This window comes from Heterocephalus glaber, unplaced genomic scaffold (genome assembly GCF_053883595.1).
Source record: "Heterocephalus glaber isolate CG9 unplaced genomic scaffold, H.glaber_assembly_v1.0 deba00001757, whole genome shotgun sequence".
NCBI classification, from domain to species: Eukaryota; Metazoa; Chordata; class Mammalia; order Rodentia; family Bathyergidae; genus Heterocephalus; species Heterocephalus glaber.
In genome coordinates, this window is record NW_028258454.1 from 2,909,257 (window position 1) to 2,922,440 (window position 13,184).

At 46.0% G+C, this 13,184-nt stretch overlaps 1 protein-coding gene across 1 annotated transcript; it reads left to right on the plus strand.

Moving 5' to 3' along the window:
- Nucleotides 1-746: 746 nt before the first annotated feature.
- Nucleotides 747-8,853, plus strand: Otp (orthopedia homeobox). The gene is made up of 3 exons (XM_004870186.2): nucleotides 747-1,012; nucleotides 2,276-2,685; nucleotides 8,254-8,853. Exons 1-3 carry the CDS (start codon nucleotides 976-978, stop codon nucleotides 8,782-8,784), a joined length of 978 nt encoding a protein of 325 aa, XP_004870243.1. The 5' UTR covers nucleotides 747-975; the 3' UTR covers nucleotides 8,785-8,853.
- Nucleotides 8,854-13,184: the final 4,331 nt, after the last annotated feature.

Genomic DNA, 13,184 nt, shown 5'->3' on the forward strand with positions numbered 1-13,184 from the left:
AAGTAGTATAACATATTCAAGAGGAAAATAAAGAGCATTTAACTTTATTTACAGCCTTAAGTGGAGTTGGGAGCCGAGCTGAACTTAGAAACTTTGACCACAAGAGCAGGTTAGGGGCCAGCCCGCGAACAGGGCCGGGCCGGGCGGAGGAGCGGATCTGAGAGGCAGCCTCCCAGGAAGGGTGCGGAGAGAAGGGACGCGCGCTGCTCGCGGTTAGCGCAACAGAAGTCTGGCACCTGCAGCGCAGGTGGAGCCAGCTCCCCTTTGAGCCGTAGGCGGGCTGTGGGTTGGGCTCTGTAGGCCCCGGGCCCAGCCTGGGCGCCGGGATCCTTGGCGCGGGCCTGCTGAGCAGCGGCGAAGTCTGGGCTCGGTGTGCAGGCCGCGGGGTGGACCACAGCAGGCCAGTGCGGCCCAGGCCGCGCGGGCGGGGCGACTTTTGGGTCACGCTCTGCTCTGGTCTCTGCCCTAGCCCTGCTCCTGGAAGAGTCCAGCTCTGAGAGCCGGCGCTGCGCCCGGGAAGTGGGCAGGGCAGGACCAGGAGAAAGGAGAGTGTGCCTGAGAGGAGCCCAGGGAGGCACTGACAGGCACGCCCGGAGGCCGAGGCGGCACCGCTGCTCCGCTGCTCCCCGGGCTGAGGCTGCTAGGGCTTCGGCCGCCGCCTCCTCCGGGCGGGCGGGCGGGCGCGCGGGCGGGCGGAGTGGGGGACTCTCCCGGCGCTGACATTTGCAGGCTGCCCTCCTGATTGGTCCCCTCGCCGAGCTGCTCACGGGTTCATTCAACTGTTAAGCACCTCCCCGTCTCTCTAAAGGACATTATAATGCAAGAAGCCCCCTTTTTAACCACAAACCGAATTTTCTTTCATTTAGGTGATCTATATATATCTATATCGTATAGCTTATAGCTTATATCTATTTTAAATAACTTAAAGCCGCTAAAATTTGGGGGGGAACAGCTTTCGCCCTGGAGCGGTGCGCGATGCTGTCTCACGCCGACCTCCTGGACGCCAGGCTAGGTGAGTGCGCGCCTCGTGCCCCGGCAAGCAGGAGAAGCCGGGGCAGGAAATTGTCAATTTGTTCCTTATTTTACCTTAATGCGCCCTAAATGGACTAATTTCTTTAAAAGTAATTGTGCTGTATTAAAGTTTAATTTGATTTAACATCCTCTTTAAAAAAAATCTATGGAATATGTAGAACTGGAAAAGGAGTTAGGGAATGTTGCTACTTTTTGTTTTTCTCATCTTTTCTCCCCCCTCCCCTTTATTTTTTTTTTCTTCTGAAAGGCGATCTGCCGTGTGATAATTTGTTTAGAGATGTTTCTTTTTCTTTTTCTCTCACGTTCGCTTTGATTTGGGATTTCCTTCTTCTCTTTCTTCCCTTCTTTTTCTCTCTCCCCATCACCTGCTTCTCTCCTCCTCGTCTAAGTAAGGTTGAATTTGTTTTAAAAAGAAGGTGGCGTGAAGGAGGAGCTGCTCCCATCGGGGCGGATTTGCTAAGTGTGCTGGTTGAGAAGGAGAAAAGCTCAATTCATCCTCACAGGCAACGCTACCTTCTGCAAGGGACTCGGCCTTTCCAATGGCTGAGCAGAATGCGCCTTGTATTTCTACTGAAAGAAAAGTTGAATCTTCTCAAGTCTGACTTGCTGTTTTGTCTATGGAGTTTACGGGGAGTTTCTTTAATACCATCTGGGCTCAGGGTTTCCGGTTTGGGAATCTTCAGTGATGGATGTGACTCCATTTCCCACTTTCTCTGAATTGAGGGGGAGGCGGAGCTGATTTGGGTTGATTTGGGGGGGGGGTGTAAGGTTTGGAGACTTATTCATCTTCTAAAGTGAAAGGAAATCCGGACAGAGGCAGAGTTCGGCAGTCTGCCTAAGTTCAGGTGGGGCCGCGGCGGAGGAAGCGTTTAATTTTCTTTCTTTTCTTCCACCCCTCGGGTCTAAGGATTTGTTTTCGATTTTCTGGGGGCGTCGGGGGTACAGGCTTTGAAAGGGCATCGGAGGCATCTTTTATTGCTGAGCCTGAGAGTGTTTTATTGCGGGAGAAAAGAAAGCCTGTGCTTGTTTCTTACCGGAGCCCGTTGCGGAGAGAGGGGAATGGACCAGGAGGTGTTGCTGTGGCGTGGCTGTCCGAATCCCGGGGAAGCCGGCCTTGCGCCCCGGTAGTTTCGTCCTTGGGGCGAGCGTGGGTGCGGAGAAAGCCGAGGATGGGGCTGAAGGAGGAGGACCACGCGGGGAAGATAGCATCTCAGTAATGATCACGACCCCCTTGCCTCCTCAGGTATGAAAGATGCCGCCGAGCTGCTGGGCCACCGGGAGGCGGTGAAGTGTAGGCTGGGCGTGGGGGGCTCCGACCCCGGGGGCCATCCGGGGGACCTGGCGCCCAACTCGGACCCAGTCGAGGGAGCCACTCTGCTGCCCGGGGAGGACATCACCACCGTGGGGTCCACCCCGGCTTCGCTGGCGGTGAGCGCCAAAGACCCGGACAAGCAGCCCGGGCCCCAGGGCGGCCCGAACCCCAGCCAAGCCGGCCAGCAACAGGGCCAGCAGAAGCAGAAGCGCCACCGGACGCGCTTCACCCCCGCACAGCTCAACGAGTTGGAGAGGAGCTTCGCCAAGACCCACTACCCCGACATCTTCATGCGCGAGGAGCTGGCGCTGCGCATCGGGCTGACCGAGTCCCGAGTGCAGGTATGCAAGGCGAGGAGGAGGCGGGAGTATTTGTGCGAAGGGAGCCGGGTATTTCTCTGCCCTCCCGGGAACCTGGCTGCGCTCCGGGCACTTTTGCACTCCAGGGTTGAGCTAGCTGTTTTTCTGCCCAGACACTAGGCCCGATCGCCATACCCCAGTGGCCACTCAAGGCCAATTTCCCACCAGTGTAGCCACAACCCCGTCGAAACTCCTCACAGCGAAGTCCGAATTGTTGGGCGCCACCCGTCCGACTCCTCTCCAGAGACAACTCCGCTACTCCGAGGGAGGCGACTGGGCCCGGCGCGCTCCTCCACTCCAGTTCACAGTATTGACAAGTATTTTATTGTCCCTAATGAGCTTGTGTGAAGCATTTGGGTAAAAGGGGGAACACAACAATCGTACAGAAAACGAAACGAGAGGAAACGAGGCGAAATGAGCTCCTTTAAAAAAGCTACATCACCATTTCTCCCCGTGACTTTATTTTCCTAAATATTATTCTCTTGCCACTCTTAGACGAAATACCCCTTTGATGTTTGCAAGAGGTTTGCACTTTGGTAGTCTACCAGTGCGCAGGCCTGGAGATCCTCGAAGCCTGTGAGCCCTGGATTTTTTGTTTGTTCGTCTGTAATCTTTTAGATTCCCCCAAGGAAACTGGGAGGGAGGGGAAGGGTGGAAAAACGAAGATTTTCTATTGTAGATAGCCGACCCAAAGAACGAACATTTAGGGTGGAAAAGGCTGATTGGCAGTAGACAAATCAGTCTTAACCCCTTATTTGAACCGAACCACCCTCCACGTTGTAAATTATATACAGTGTATCTAGAGAATCAGATGTATAACTTTTCTGAAAATTAAGGAATAAAATAATAAGCCTGATTAACTCCAGATTTTTTTACGGTTTCTAAAGAACTAAAACAACATCAAATATTTTACGGATGCGTGCCTGGGAGTGAAATGCTAAACGCACTTTGTTTTTGAACTATCCAGGGTGCTGAAAATGTCCTCTGACTTGGGACAATGGTATTTTCAGTCCCACATCCTGAGTGTCAGTCTAACGAGTACATTAAACCAGTGCCACCTGCTTTTATAAATTAACTGTAAAGATCTCAGTTACTTTACACTTGATCTAAAAAGTGAACAACGAGGGTGTCCATAATCACAGTGTTGAATATTTCCATTTTCACTTGACATCTTAAAGATAGTCTATACAGGGAAAAGTAATGAAATCTTCTGTTCTAATAGTAAATGAATATCACTGGGAACTTAAAATTAATTAAGGAATATTCAGGGTATACTACAATGATTCAATATAAGTCTGGGTGGTTTTGTTAGTGAACTCTGAAAGACCTGAACCATGGGGCACTGAAATTACACACCAAATGAATGTTAACTGTATTGTGCATATATATATATATATATATATATATATATATATATATAATATCCTTTAAATCTTTAAACTTTCACCTCTTTTAAAGCATGGCTTTGAGCTCAATCCTTTATAGAAATATACAATTCCAATACTATGCTCATTATAATACTTAATTGTAGGTTCAATGTTGGAGGTTGAAAATTCACAAAATTTGTTTTTTGTCCAAGAGAAATACAACTATTAATTTTTGTTTTAAAGAGTTAAATGCTGTGTCTTAACCCAGATAGACTGGTAATTAGTTCAAATTAAAATAGAACTTGGAATCACAAATAAAATATAATTGGACAACTGATTTTATGAAAAAAGAAAATGAGGTCTATTAAACTTTATTAGGTCTTCCAAAGGTTAATGACAGTTATTCTTTTAATGGAGAAAGTTGTAAATGAAATAAAATATAAACTATATCATAGAAATAGTTATTTGCAAAAAGTACACAAAAATATGGGAGAAGAAAGAGATAAAGTACTTTAATTGTTCTAGAATAATGTTCAACCGAAGATAATAGCTTGAGGCTGTTGATAGAAACAATTTAATAGAATGGCAATTTCAATATTTTTAAAAATAATGTTTCATAGTTTAAAAAGTAATCAGATCAACATAACCTTCTTAATTAACATTTCAAGATGATTAACATTATGTAATGTAATGCAAAAATAATTTATGGAAAATGTATTTACTTCACAATTCACTGTACTATTGCTCCTTGACCAAATTCAAATTAAATGATAATTGGTTTATGTTGGTATATGATAAGTACTTCATAGTTTTCTTTATGGTTAACAGATTGCCACACATTCTTTTCAGTACGTGGGCCACTGCACTGATTAAGAATGATCTAAACATTTAATTTATTGCAACTGTATGTTTTCAGAGATGCTTTTTGATTCTAGGCTAAATTATCTAACATTCATATTTTTAATCTATATCTATTATATATCACACTTTTAAGTATTAAAGTACCTCTACTCACAGGGAGGCCAATTCCATATCTGATATTGCTCCCCTTTTCTGGCTAGTGCAATAAAACCATTCCTTTTATAGCATGCCATTATTAGAAACCAATTTCAGAATTATTTATAACCTGGAATGGCTTATTAAGCAGCAATGCGAGAATCATGCAAATTATGCGATCAAATGCAATATAATAAGCATAATCATTAGTCTCTAGCACGGATTAATTAACTTTCAATATTTTATTTACATAAAAACCAAATCAGTGAAATAACTTCTGCACAGTCAGGCTTGCCTTTCAATATTTTATACGAACAAAAATAATGTGGTGTAATTCCACTGACCATGTCCCCCAGAATGGCCCTGTCACCTGCCACATCTTAATAGGGGGACAAGCTGAGAGTATTTTCTAGTTTTCTAATGGAATGAGAAATTGCATTTTCTCCCTCTCCCAGCACTATTAAAGTGTAATGAATTCGGCCCAGAGTTCACGGCTGGCTGATCGAAATGAACCTGAGATCTAGGCTTTAATACAGCTCCCCAGATTTCCTCCCAAATCTTCACATTAATCATTTGCTGGATTCCAGTGAGATCTTCATAAAGCATTTGCTTGGAGGGGGGGAAAGTAATATTCTTTCTTTCCCCCCTCTTTCTCTATTTCTGAGCCATTTATAGCTGGGGAATTAAACGGGCTATATATTTTAAAATACATTTACAGTATGTCTATATTACTGTAACAGCAGATATCATGAAAGTGGATTTTTAGATTCCAACCTCCATTAGATTCTCACTGTTGTATTAAGCATTTTCCAAGAAAGGCTGCATTTCAAACTGAGTACAAAGTTGGCCTGTGGCTGTGGTTAATATATTTCCTGGAGTTGTCATCTGTGCATTCTGAAAATCTCCCTTAGGCTTTGCCTGCATTTTAATCTGTCATGCTCTAGTTTTCAAGTGGAAACATTCACATTTTAAAAACATATGCATCATAGCTTGGAACGGAGGTGCTCAGATCCCATGCAGATTTTTTCCCCCAACCCCAGTAAACCATGAAACATTAAAAAAAAAAAAGAGTGTAGCCATCATTTGACTACTAACCCTCAAACATAATTAAGCACAATTTTTCGATTATTTCTATAATATTTAGTTCTCTAACAGCTGTTCTTTTCCACCTGTGTCTGAGCATATCCTAGATTCAGAAACCTTTGAGGCAGTGATGTTTGCTATTGAAATTCTACTGGGCATTTTTTCCACCTTTCTTCTGTTCCTCTCTCCACTTCTTCCACCACCTCATGCCCTCCAAGCAACCTCACATTTTAGGATTCACTAGTACTTGCAGTGTGTTAGAAACTGGACTTAATTTTATAAGACACATTTCAAAATATATCCAGTGCTGCATGGGAGACATGGGGACCACGTGGACACATGGTTTTCTGTTAAGGATGCCATCCTGTCCGACTCTCCAGTGTTGGGTGGGCACAGCAAAAGGGACTTACAGTGGTTCCTTCATCTCTCCTCAGAAGGTTGCTAACAGCTCAATCCCACCCCATTGATCCCATCTACCATCAAAGGCCGGTTTGCCTCATTAATTGGCTACACCACCACCAGCTCTGAGGCTGCAGTGAGGAAGGCACAAGGTGCATTACCCATTGCCAATACTGGGGTGGCAGCAATGCAGGAAATGGGATAGCAAGCAGAAAAAGGTGAAGTGTGGGTAAGACTGGAAGGCCAAGGCAGGCTCAGAGATAATTCTACACTGCAATGCCATTCACGCTGGTAGGTAGACAGTACGTCTTCGCTTGCTTGAGTGTGAACATATGGCTGGCTTTTTGAGAAGGAAAGCAGGGATGTCCATACTCTCATAATTTAGCTTGTAAACATTACTGGATTAAAGGACCTGAATCACCATTTAGACTACAAATATAGTGGTAAAATCGCAGTTGCCCAAATTCTAAGGGGAATCTCAATCAGTGTCTGAGGTGTGTCCCATACCATTTATATTTAGGCACAGCAAGCCTTCAGCTGACTAGATTTTAAACTGCAAGTCTGCCAAGTAAGCACGTTGGTGAAATTTTTCCTTAAAGATCAAATTCAAATAGGTAGAGATGGGAAGGTTTTGTGTGTGTGGGGGGGGGAGTTATTTTGATCAGGCAACTTATTTTATATCTTCCAGACAGAACTCCTTTCCTGTGGTACTGAATTTGACATTTGTAGGTAAATTCCCCTAATTGGGCCTGATTTTCCTAGGCCTGTGTTAAAGACCAAAGAATAGGAAGTTTATTTTCATTTGGAGTATATTTTATCAAATACAACTCCCTGAAAAAGGCATCTGGTGTTTAAGCAAAATTAAATTTGTTTCATAACTCGTGGAAGTTTTAAACTTGATCGGCTTTAATTTGTATTGATCCGAAATTTTACTTTTAGGTTATAAATGAAAGGGGGAGGCCGACTTGAGGGCATTAGAGGCCTTGTTACTTGGTGACCTCAGTAAGTCACTGAAAGGAATGGGCTTGAAGGCACTCAACAGTGGGTTGTAGCACACTCGCTTAAGGCCAGATGAAGATGCCCTAGGAGTGGTTAGGGAATGGGGTAGGAGACTTGTTGTAGCAGAACCAAGTGCTCTGGGAGGAACCAGAAGTCACGTTAGTGGCCCAAGCAACAATGTAGCTCAGTGCCTCTCACTTGGCCACACGGATCACTATATTAACCTCTCTGCTCTATCAACCGTGGTGTTAGGGGTTTTCTTTGTCTTTCGATTTTGAAACTGGCTATGTCATCCACGGTCCTTTATCAATTTCCAAATTTCCAGCGTTTCTGAAAATTCTATACCCATCAGTGTTATAAGACATGCTATTAAGCCACTTGGGTACGCACGTTTATCTTCATTTGTACACCTGTGGGCCGAGCCTTGACACATGCCTGCCTGCAGACCTGTGCATCTGTGCCTTGCACGGAATGTGCTGGTGTGCAAGGATGTAGTGCGCACTGTACGCCGCGGTGAGACTGCACTGTGCGTGGGCGCCCGGGGGTACGACTACTCTGTAGTTTGGGGTGCGTGCTGGGTGGGGGTGAGGAGCCGGTGGAGAACCCGGATCTCGGGCTGGCTGTGGGCAGCACCCCCGCCCCAGCCTCCCGCGGCCGCCTGGCTCGCTAACGGCGCCCTGTCTCGTTCCCTGCCTGCCCACTCCAGGTCTGGTTCCAGAACCGGCGCGCCAAGTGGAAGAAGCGCAAGAAGACCACCAACGTATTCCGCGCGCCCGGCACGCTGCTGCCCACGCCAGGCCTGCCTCAGTTCCCCTCCGCCGCGGCCGCCGCAGCCGCAGCGATGGGCGACAGCCTGTGCTCCTTCCACGCCAACGACACCCGCTGGGCGGCGGCCGCAATGCCGGGCGTGTCGCAGCTGCCGCTGCCACCGGCGCTGGGCAGGCAGCAGGCCATGGCGCAGTCGCTGTCGCAGTGCAGCCTGGCGGCCGGGCCGCCGCCCAACTCCATGGGGCTGTCCAACAGCCTGGCAGGCTCCAACGGCGCCGGTCTGCAGTCGCACCTCTACCAGCCCGCCTTCCCCGGCATGGTGCCCGCCTCCCTACCCGGCCCCAGCAATGTGTCGGGGTCGCCCCAGCTCTGCAGCTCCCCGGACAGCAGCGACGTGTGGCGGGGCACGAGCATTGCCTCCCTCCGCCGCAAGGCGCTAGAGCACACAGTCTCCATGAGCTTCACCTAATGCAGCGCGACCCCCAAGCCCGCGCACCCCACGCTCCCCACCCCGGGCCGTCCTCCGCCCCCGGCCCTCCCCGCCCCGCTCCCGCGGGCCTGCCCTCGCCCGCCTGGCCCACCCCCGCCGCACCGCCGCCCGCCAGCCCGGGTCGCGGAGCCTGCTCCCCCGCCCGCGCCTCCCCTGGTCCCCATGTCCCCGCCTCGCGCCCTCCGCCCGCGCCCGGCAGAAAGCATCCTTCCCGCCATTGTACTTACCAGGGAGTCGACTCAGGATCTGAAATCAGACACCAATGGACTGGTTTGTGGGCAGAAACACACACTCTCACTCTCGCTCACGCTCAGACACGACACACACACTCGCGCACACGCATCCACAGTGCACCTCGGTCACACACGGACGTGTTCACGGGACAGCACAAGGTTAGGGACTTTGTCATAAAAGAGGACAAGCATCAGCCTCATCTGAGGGCCCCACTGATAGAATTTGACCCATCCTGTACTCTTGCTCTGGCCCCTCTTTCTTTCCTCTGCCACCAACCTGCCCATCTCTGGGTACACCCTGGCAGCCCTCTACTGGCTTGCAAAACAAGGCTTTCTTCTGTCTTATTTTTATTTTGAGCACAACTGTGTGAGGGTATAGAAGGGGAGGTTTCTCAGGAGGAACATGCCAGTGCTCTGGGTGGCTGGAGTAGACTAAAACAGTTATGCGATGAAGCAAAGTGATTTTACCCATTTTATAAGTCTTTCTAAGGAGGAATAAAATTAACATGTAAGCAGATTTTCCTATTGTAAAAGCAGAAGTCACATCTCTTTTCTGGACCCTTCAGGACTGGGGGTTTGTTTGCTTCCTTTTCCGTTTCTCTTCTCGATGCTCTGTGCCCTTGGTTATTTTGTGGTCGTCCTGTGGTTCTCGTGCCTCGCGGCCACCTGCCAGCCGCCCACTGGCGCACGGGGACACCTACAACCCTCCAACTTTGTACAGAGAAACACAATCAGCTCTTTCTGCATGTGCTGGTCAAATCCCAACCCAGAGAACAGAAGCGCTTTCTAAGAATGAACAAACATGTGAAATAGGATGTTTTGTGTAGATAAAGCATTCTTGTTACATACTGGTCAATTTGTGATATGTTTAACTTATTGTCTGTGCTTATTTATGGAATTTGGTTTCTTAAATAAATGTTTGAGCTAATATAAAGCATATTATTTGACTTTTCCGGACAAGTTTATATCAAGTTAAATGTAAATGGATAAAATAAAATCATTTTCAGTATGTGATATGGACAACGATGGGCTTTGGTGTGACACTGAATGGGGAGAGGGGAGCGGGCCAGTCTTGAGCTCCTTATTCGCGCTCCTTTAGCGGGATGCAGTGTTCAGGACACGTGGGCCCTCGTCCTTCGGCATTCTTGGGCTCGGATTCTAGGCTACACTGTAAGCCCTCCACAGCGAGGCCGCGTTTGGGCTTGAGCCCTAGGGGCCGTAGGCCGGAAGTGCAGAGGCCCTGCCGGGAGCTCCCCTCACAAGCTCGGCGCCGCGTGGCTGAGGAACCATCTGGAGCACCACGGCCGGACCCTAGGCTCCGGGCCCAGCTGCGGGCGCGGAACTCAAGGTCCCAAGTGTAAAAGGTTTCACTCGGACCGGGGAGCCCAGGACGCCTCCCGCTGGCGGCAGCGGAAACTCTGGGAGAGAGGAGACCGCGGGTGACCCCTAGGCCTGAGAAACCCTGATCAGACCTTCTGGGCCGGGCGCCCGGACCCGTGCCTGGTCCCAGGTACGCTGTGGATGGCCAGAGGCCCTGGCTCTTTTCTTCCCTCGGGAGCTTACGCCTTGTCTGGGCCTTTCCAAAGAGGGCCACATCCACATCCCGGATGGGCTTCAGATGCCCCGGTGCCCAGTGGGGCACGTGGCACAAGTGCCAGTCAGGCCGCCTGCGGCTGCTCTGGCTGCTTTCCTGGAGGAGACCAAGCTTAGTGAGGCTAACCTCGAAGTCAGCCACATGCTCCGGGGATTTCCTCCCAGTAGTGGTAAAAATTGCCGTTTCTTCCGATAGTCCAAGAGGGGAGGTTGCTGGTCCCTTAAACTGGGAGTCAGATCAGTATCACTAGCTTGCTTTGGAAAACTAACCAAAATCAATCTCGTGGTTTGAAATTTAGTGGTCATTATGGGCACTGAGAGGGCACTCATTTTCCCATTGGAAGAGTTCACATTTGTTTGCCACAGTGAATAACCCTAAAAACAACCTTGTCCTAGAATATGGTTTTGTACCACTGGGCTACATGTGAATTTTAGGAACTACAGGTATTATAATCATTACTCAACTGTGCACGATCAAATCTTCCCAGAGTGAGGACAAAAAGGCATGATTTTCTGATGAAACCATATGTTCATGTTACCTTAGGAATTTTCGAGTTAAGTTGGTGAATTTACTGAATATTTCAGTTCTACATTTTCTAAAGAATAGTTTTGATATAACATTAAGGAAGAGAAAAAACATGCTAATTGGAGATTTCATATAAAAATAGAACATTTTTGTATTTTAGAATGCACTCTAGAATTTAGCAACACAACCTTAAGATTTCTACAGTGTCAATAGATGAATATTACTCTTCCTTATTTTTACATTTCATCATATTCTCCCTTGTCTTATGTTAGTACTCTGTTTTTTCTTTTTTCCATTGGAAATCGTGGATACTGTAATCTCAAGTCACATTTAAGAGATCAATACAAATCACAGATTGCTCCACCAGTGAGCATGGAAGATTGTTTACAAGGATGCTAATTTTACAGCTTTTTAATGCTGCTATAAAGCATAACTTTATGATGTAGGAATGCAATAAAGGATGCTAAATGGAATCTTTAAAAATTGTATTTCTCAAAGGCAAGGAAAATGGAATGTTTCATTTGAAAAAATAGGCCAACTCAGAACACTGATGAGAAGTTGCAAATCAACTAAAGTGATAGAAGCTTTCAAAGACACTTGTATTTCATAATATAGTGATTATTTATCAGTATTAAAATGAAAGTATACAGAGTTTTTCACTGGACCTGACTCTGGAATAATATTTGTTTCTATGGCAATAGGCTTTTGTATAAAGAATCCTGAGCATTTTAAAGTTATTATATATGCTATTAGGACAAAGGAAGGCCTAAATTGTTAAGGTTGACAGGTTAGCAAGATAAAAAGCAGAGAATGAGAATCACATTCTCTAGCCTGAAAGACTCTTGCTTTTTTGAGAGGAAAAAAATCTAACCACAAATCATGTTTCATATTATGTTTTAGTCATTATTAACAGTAATTGTGACTCAAAACTTAAAATTATAAGTAAATTTAATAAGGAATAAATAATGCTGAATAATATCAGAACGTAAGACAGGCAAGTACAAAATGATGAATTGTACATTTTGCTGAGTGACCTATTTGGGACTGAATACTGTCACCATGTGCTAGCCAAAAAAGGTCAAAGTCCGTTATAAATGTGTGATTTATTTAGTACATACATTCATCCTTGTATCTTTATTTTATTCTTAACATTGATACTAAATATCATATGGCATACAAGTGATGGCACAGTAATGATATTATACTTACCTTTTGTTGGTGGCAGAAGAAATATGATATAGGTTGCAACCTGGTAAAGATGATGTTAGATATTGAATACAAAATAGGACACAGAGCAGTTTGGGTAAATTAAAGTAGGTATGATTACAGTTATACTGAGGAAATACAGATTAAATTTTGACTTTGGGGCAATTTATGTTTGATGCCCTCCATGACTTGTTCCCTGAAAATGAAAATGTGTTTTTAATTGTATTGTGACTTTACATTTTAATTTTTGGGATCAAGAAAAAATTTAGCCCACAAGGATGTGTATTCTAGTAATGGCTGTAGTTAACCTGTCAGTTGAAAGAATGTAACCTTCCTTTTCTCCCTTTCATGACATAAAGATAATCTCATCTGAGGGCATTTATGTGAAGAAATAACAGCATGGCATGGTGAAACTACTGGCTCATTAATCCTGGCATCTACTTCCTACAGGGTTCCTTGATTAGTTAGATTCATTCATCGGGTATTTCAGAGTTTTTGATTTGTCACCATTGGCTAGGTTCACTGAGTTCAGGCTAAATTGAGCCAGAAGCAATGTTTATTAGTAATTTTGTAGTACAGGCTACCCTAATAATTCAGCCCAAATATCTCATCTGAAAAATATCCATTCACCCTCGCTTCTAATGTGGGTTGCAGCTGTGTTCATAGGGAATTGAAAGAACACAAGTGATTGGGCATGTATTTTCTAAATTATTAATACGATGGCTAATAGCTATAAACCCATCTTCGTATCCAATGCAGAAATTATGATTCATTTTAAAAATGAAAGCAGCAACAAAGGGGGGCACCCCCTGCCTGGCTCT

Bases quoted from the DNA above. Each gene is read 5' to 3' on its own strand.
- Otp (XM_004870186.2), top strand. From the start codon at position 976: ATGCTGTCTCACGCCGACCTCCTGGACGCCAGGCTAG. The intron at 1,013-2,275 runs GTGAGTGCGCGC...TTGCCTCCTCAG, and splicing joins CCTCCTGGACGCCAGGCTAG to GTATGAAAGATGCCGCCGAG. The intron at 2,686-8,253 runs GTATGCAAGGCG...TGCCCACTCCAG, and splicing joins TGACCGAGTCCCGAGTGCAG to GTCTGGTTCCAGAACCGGCG.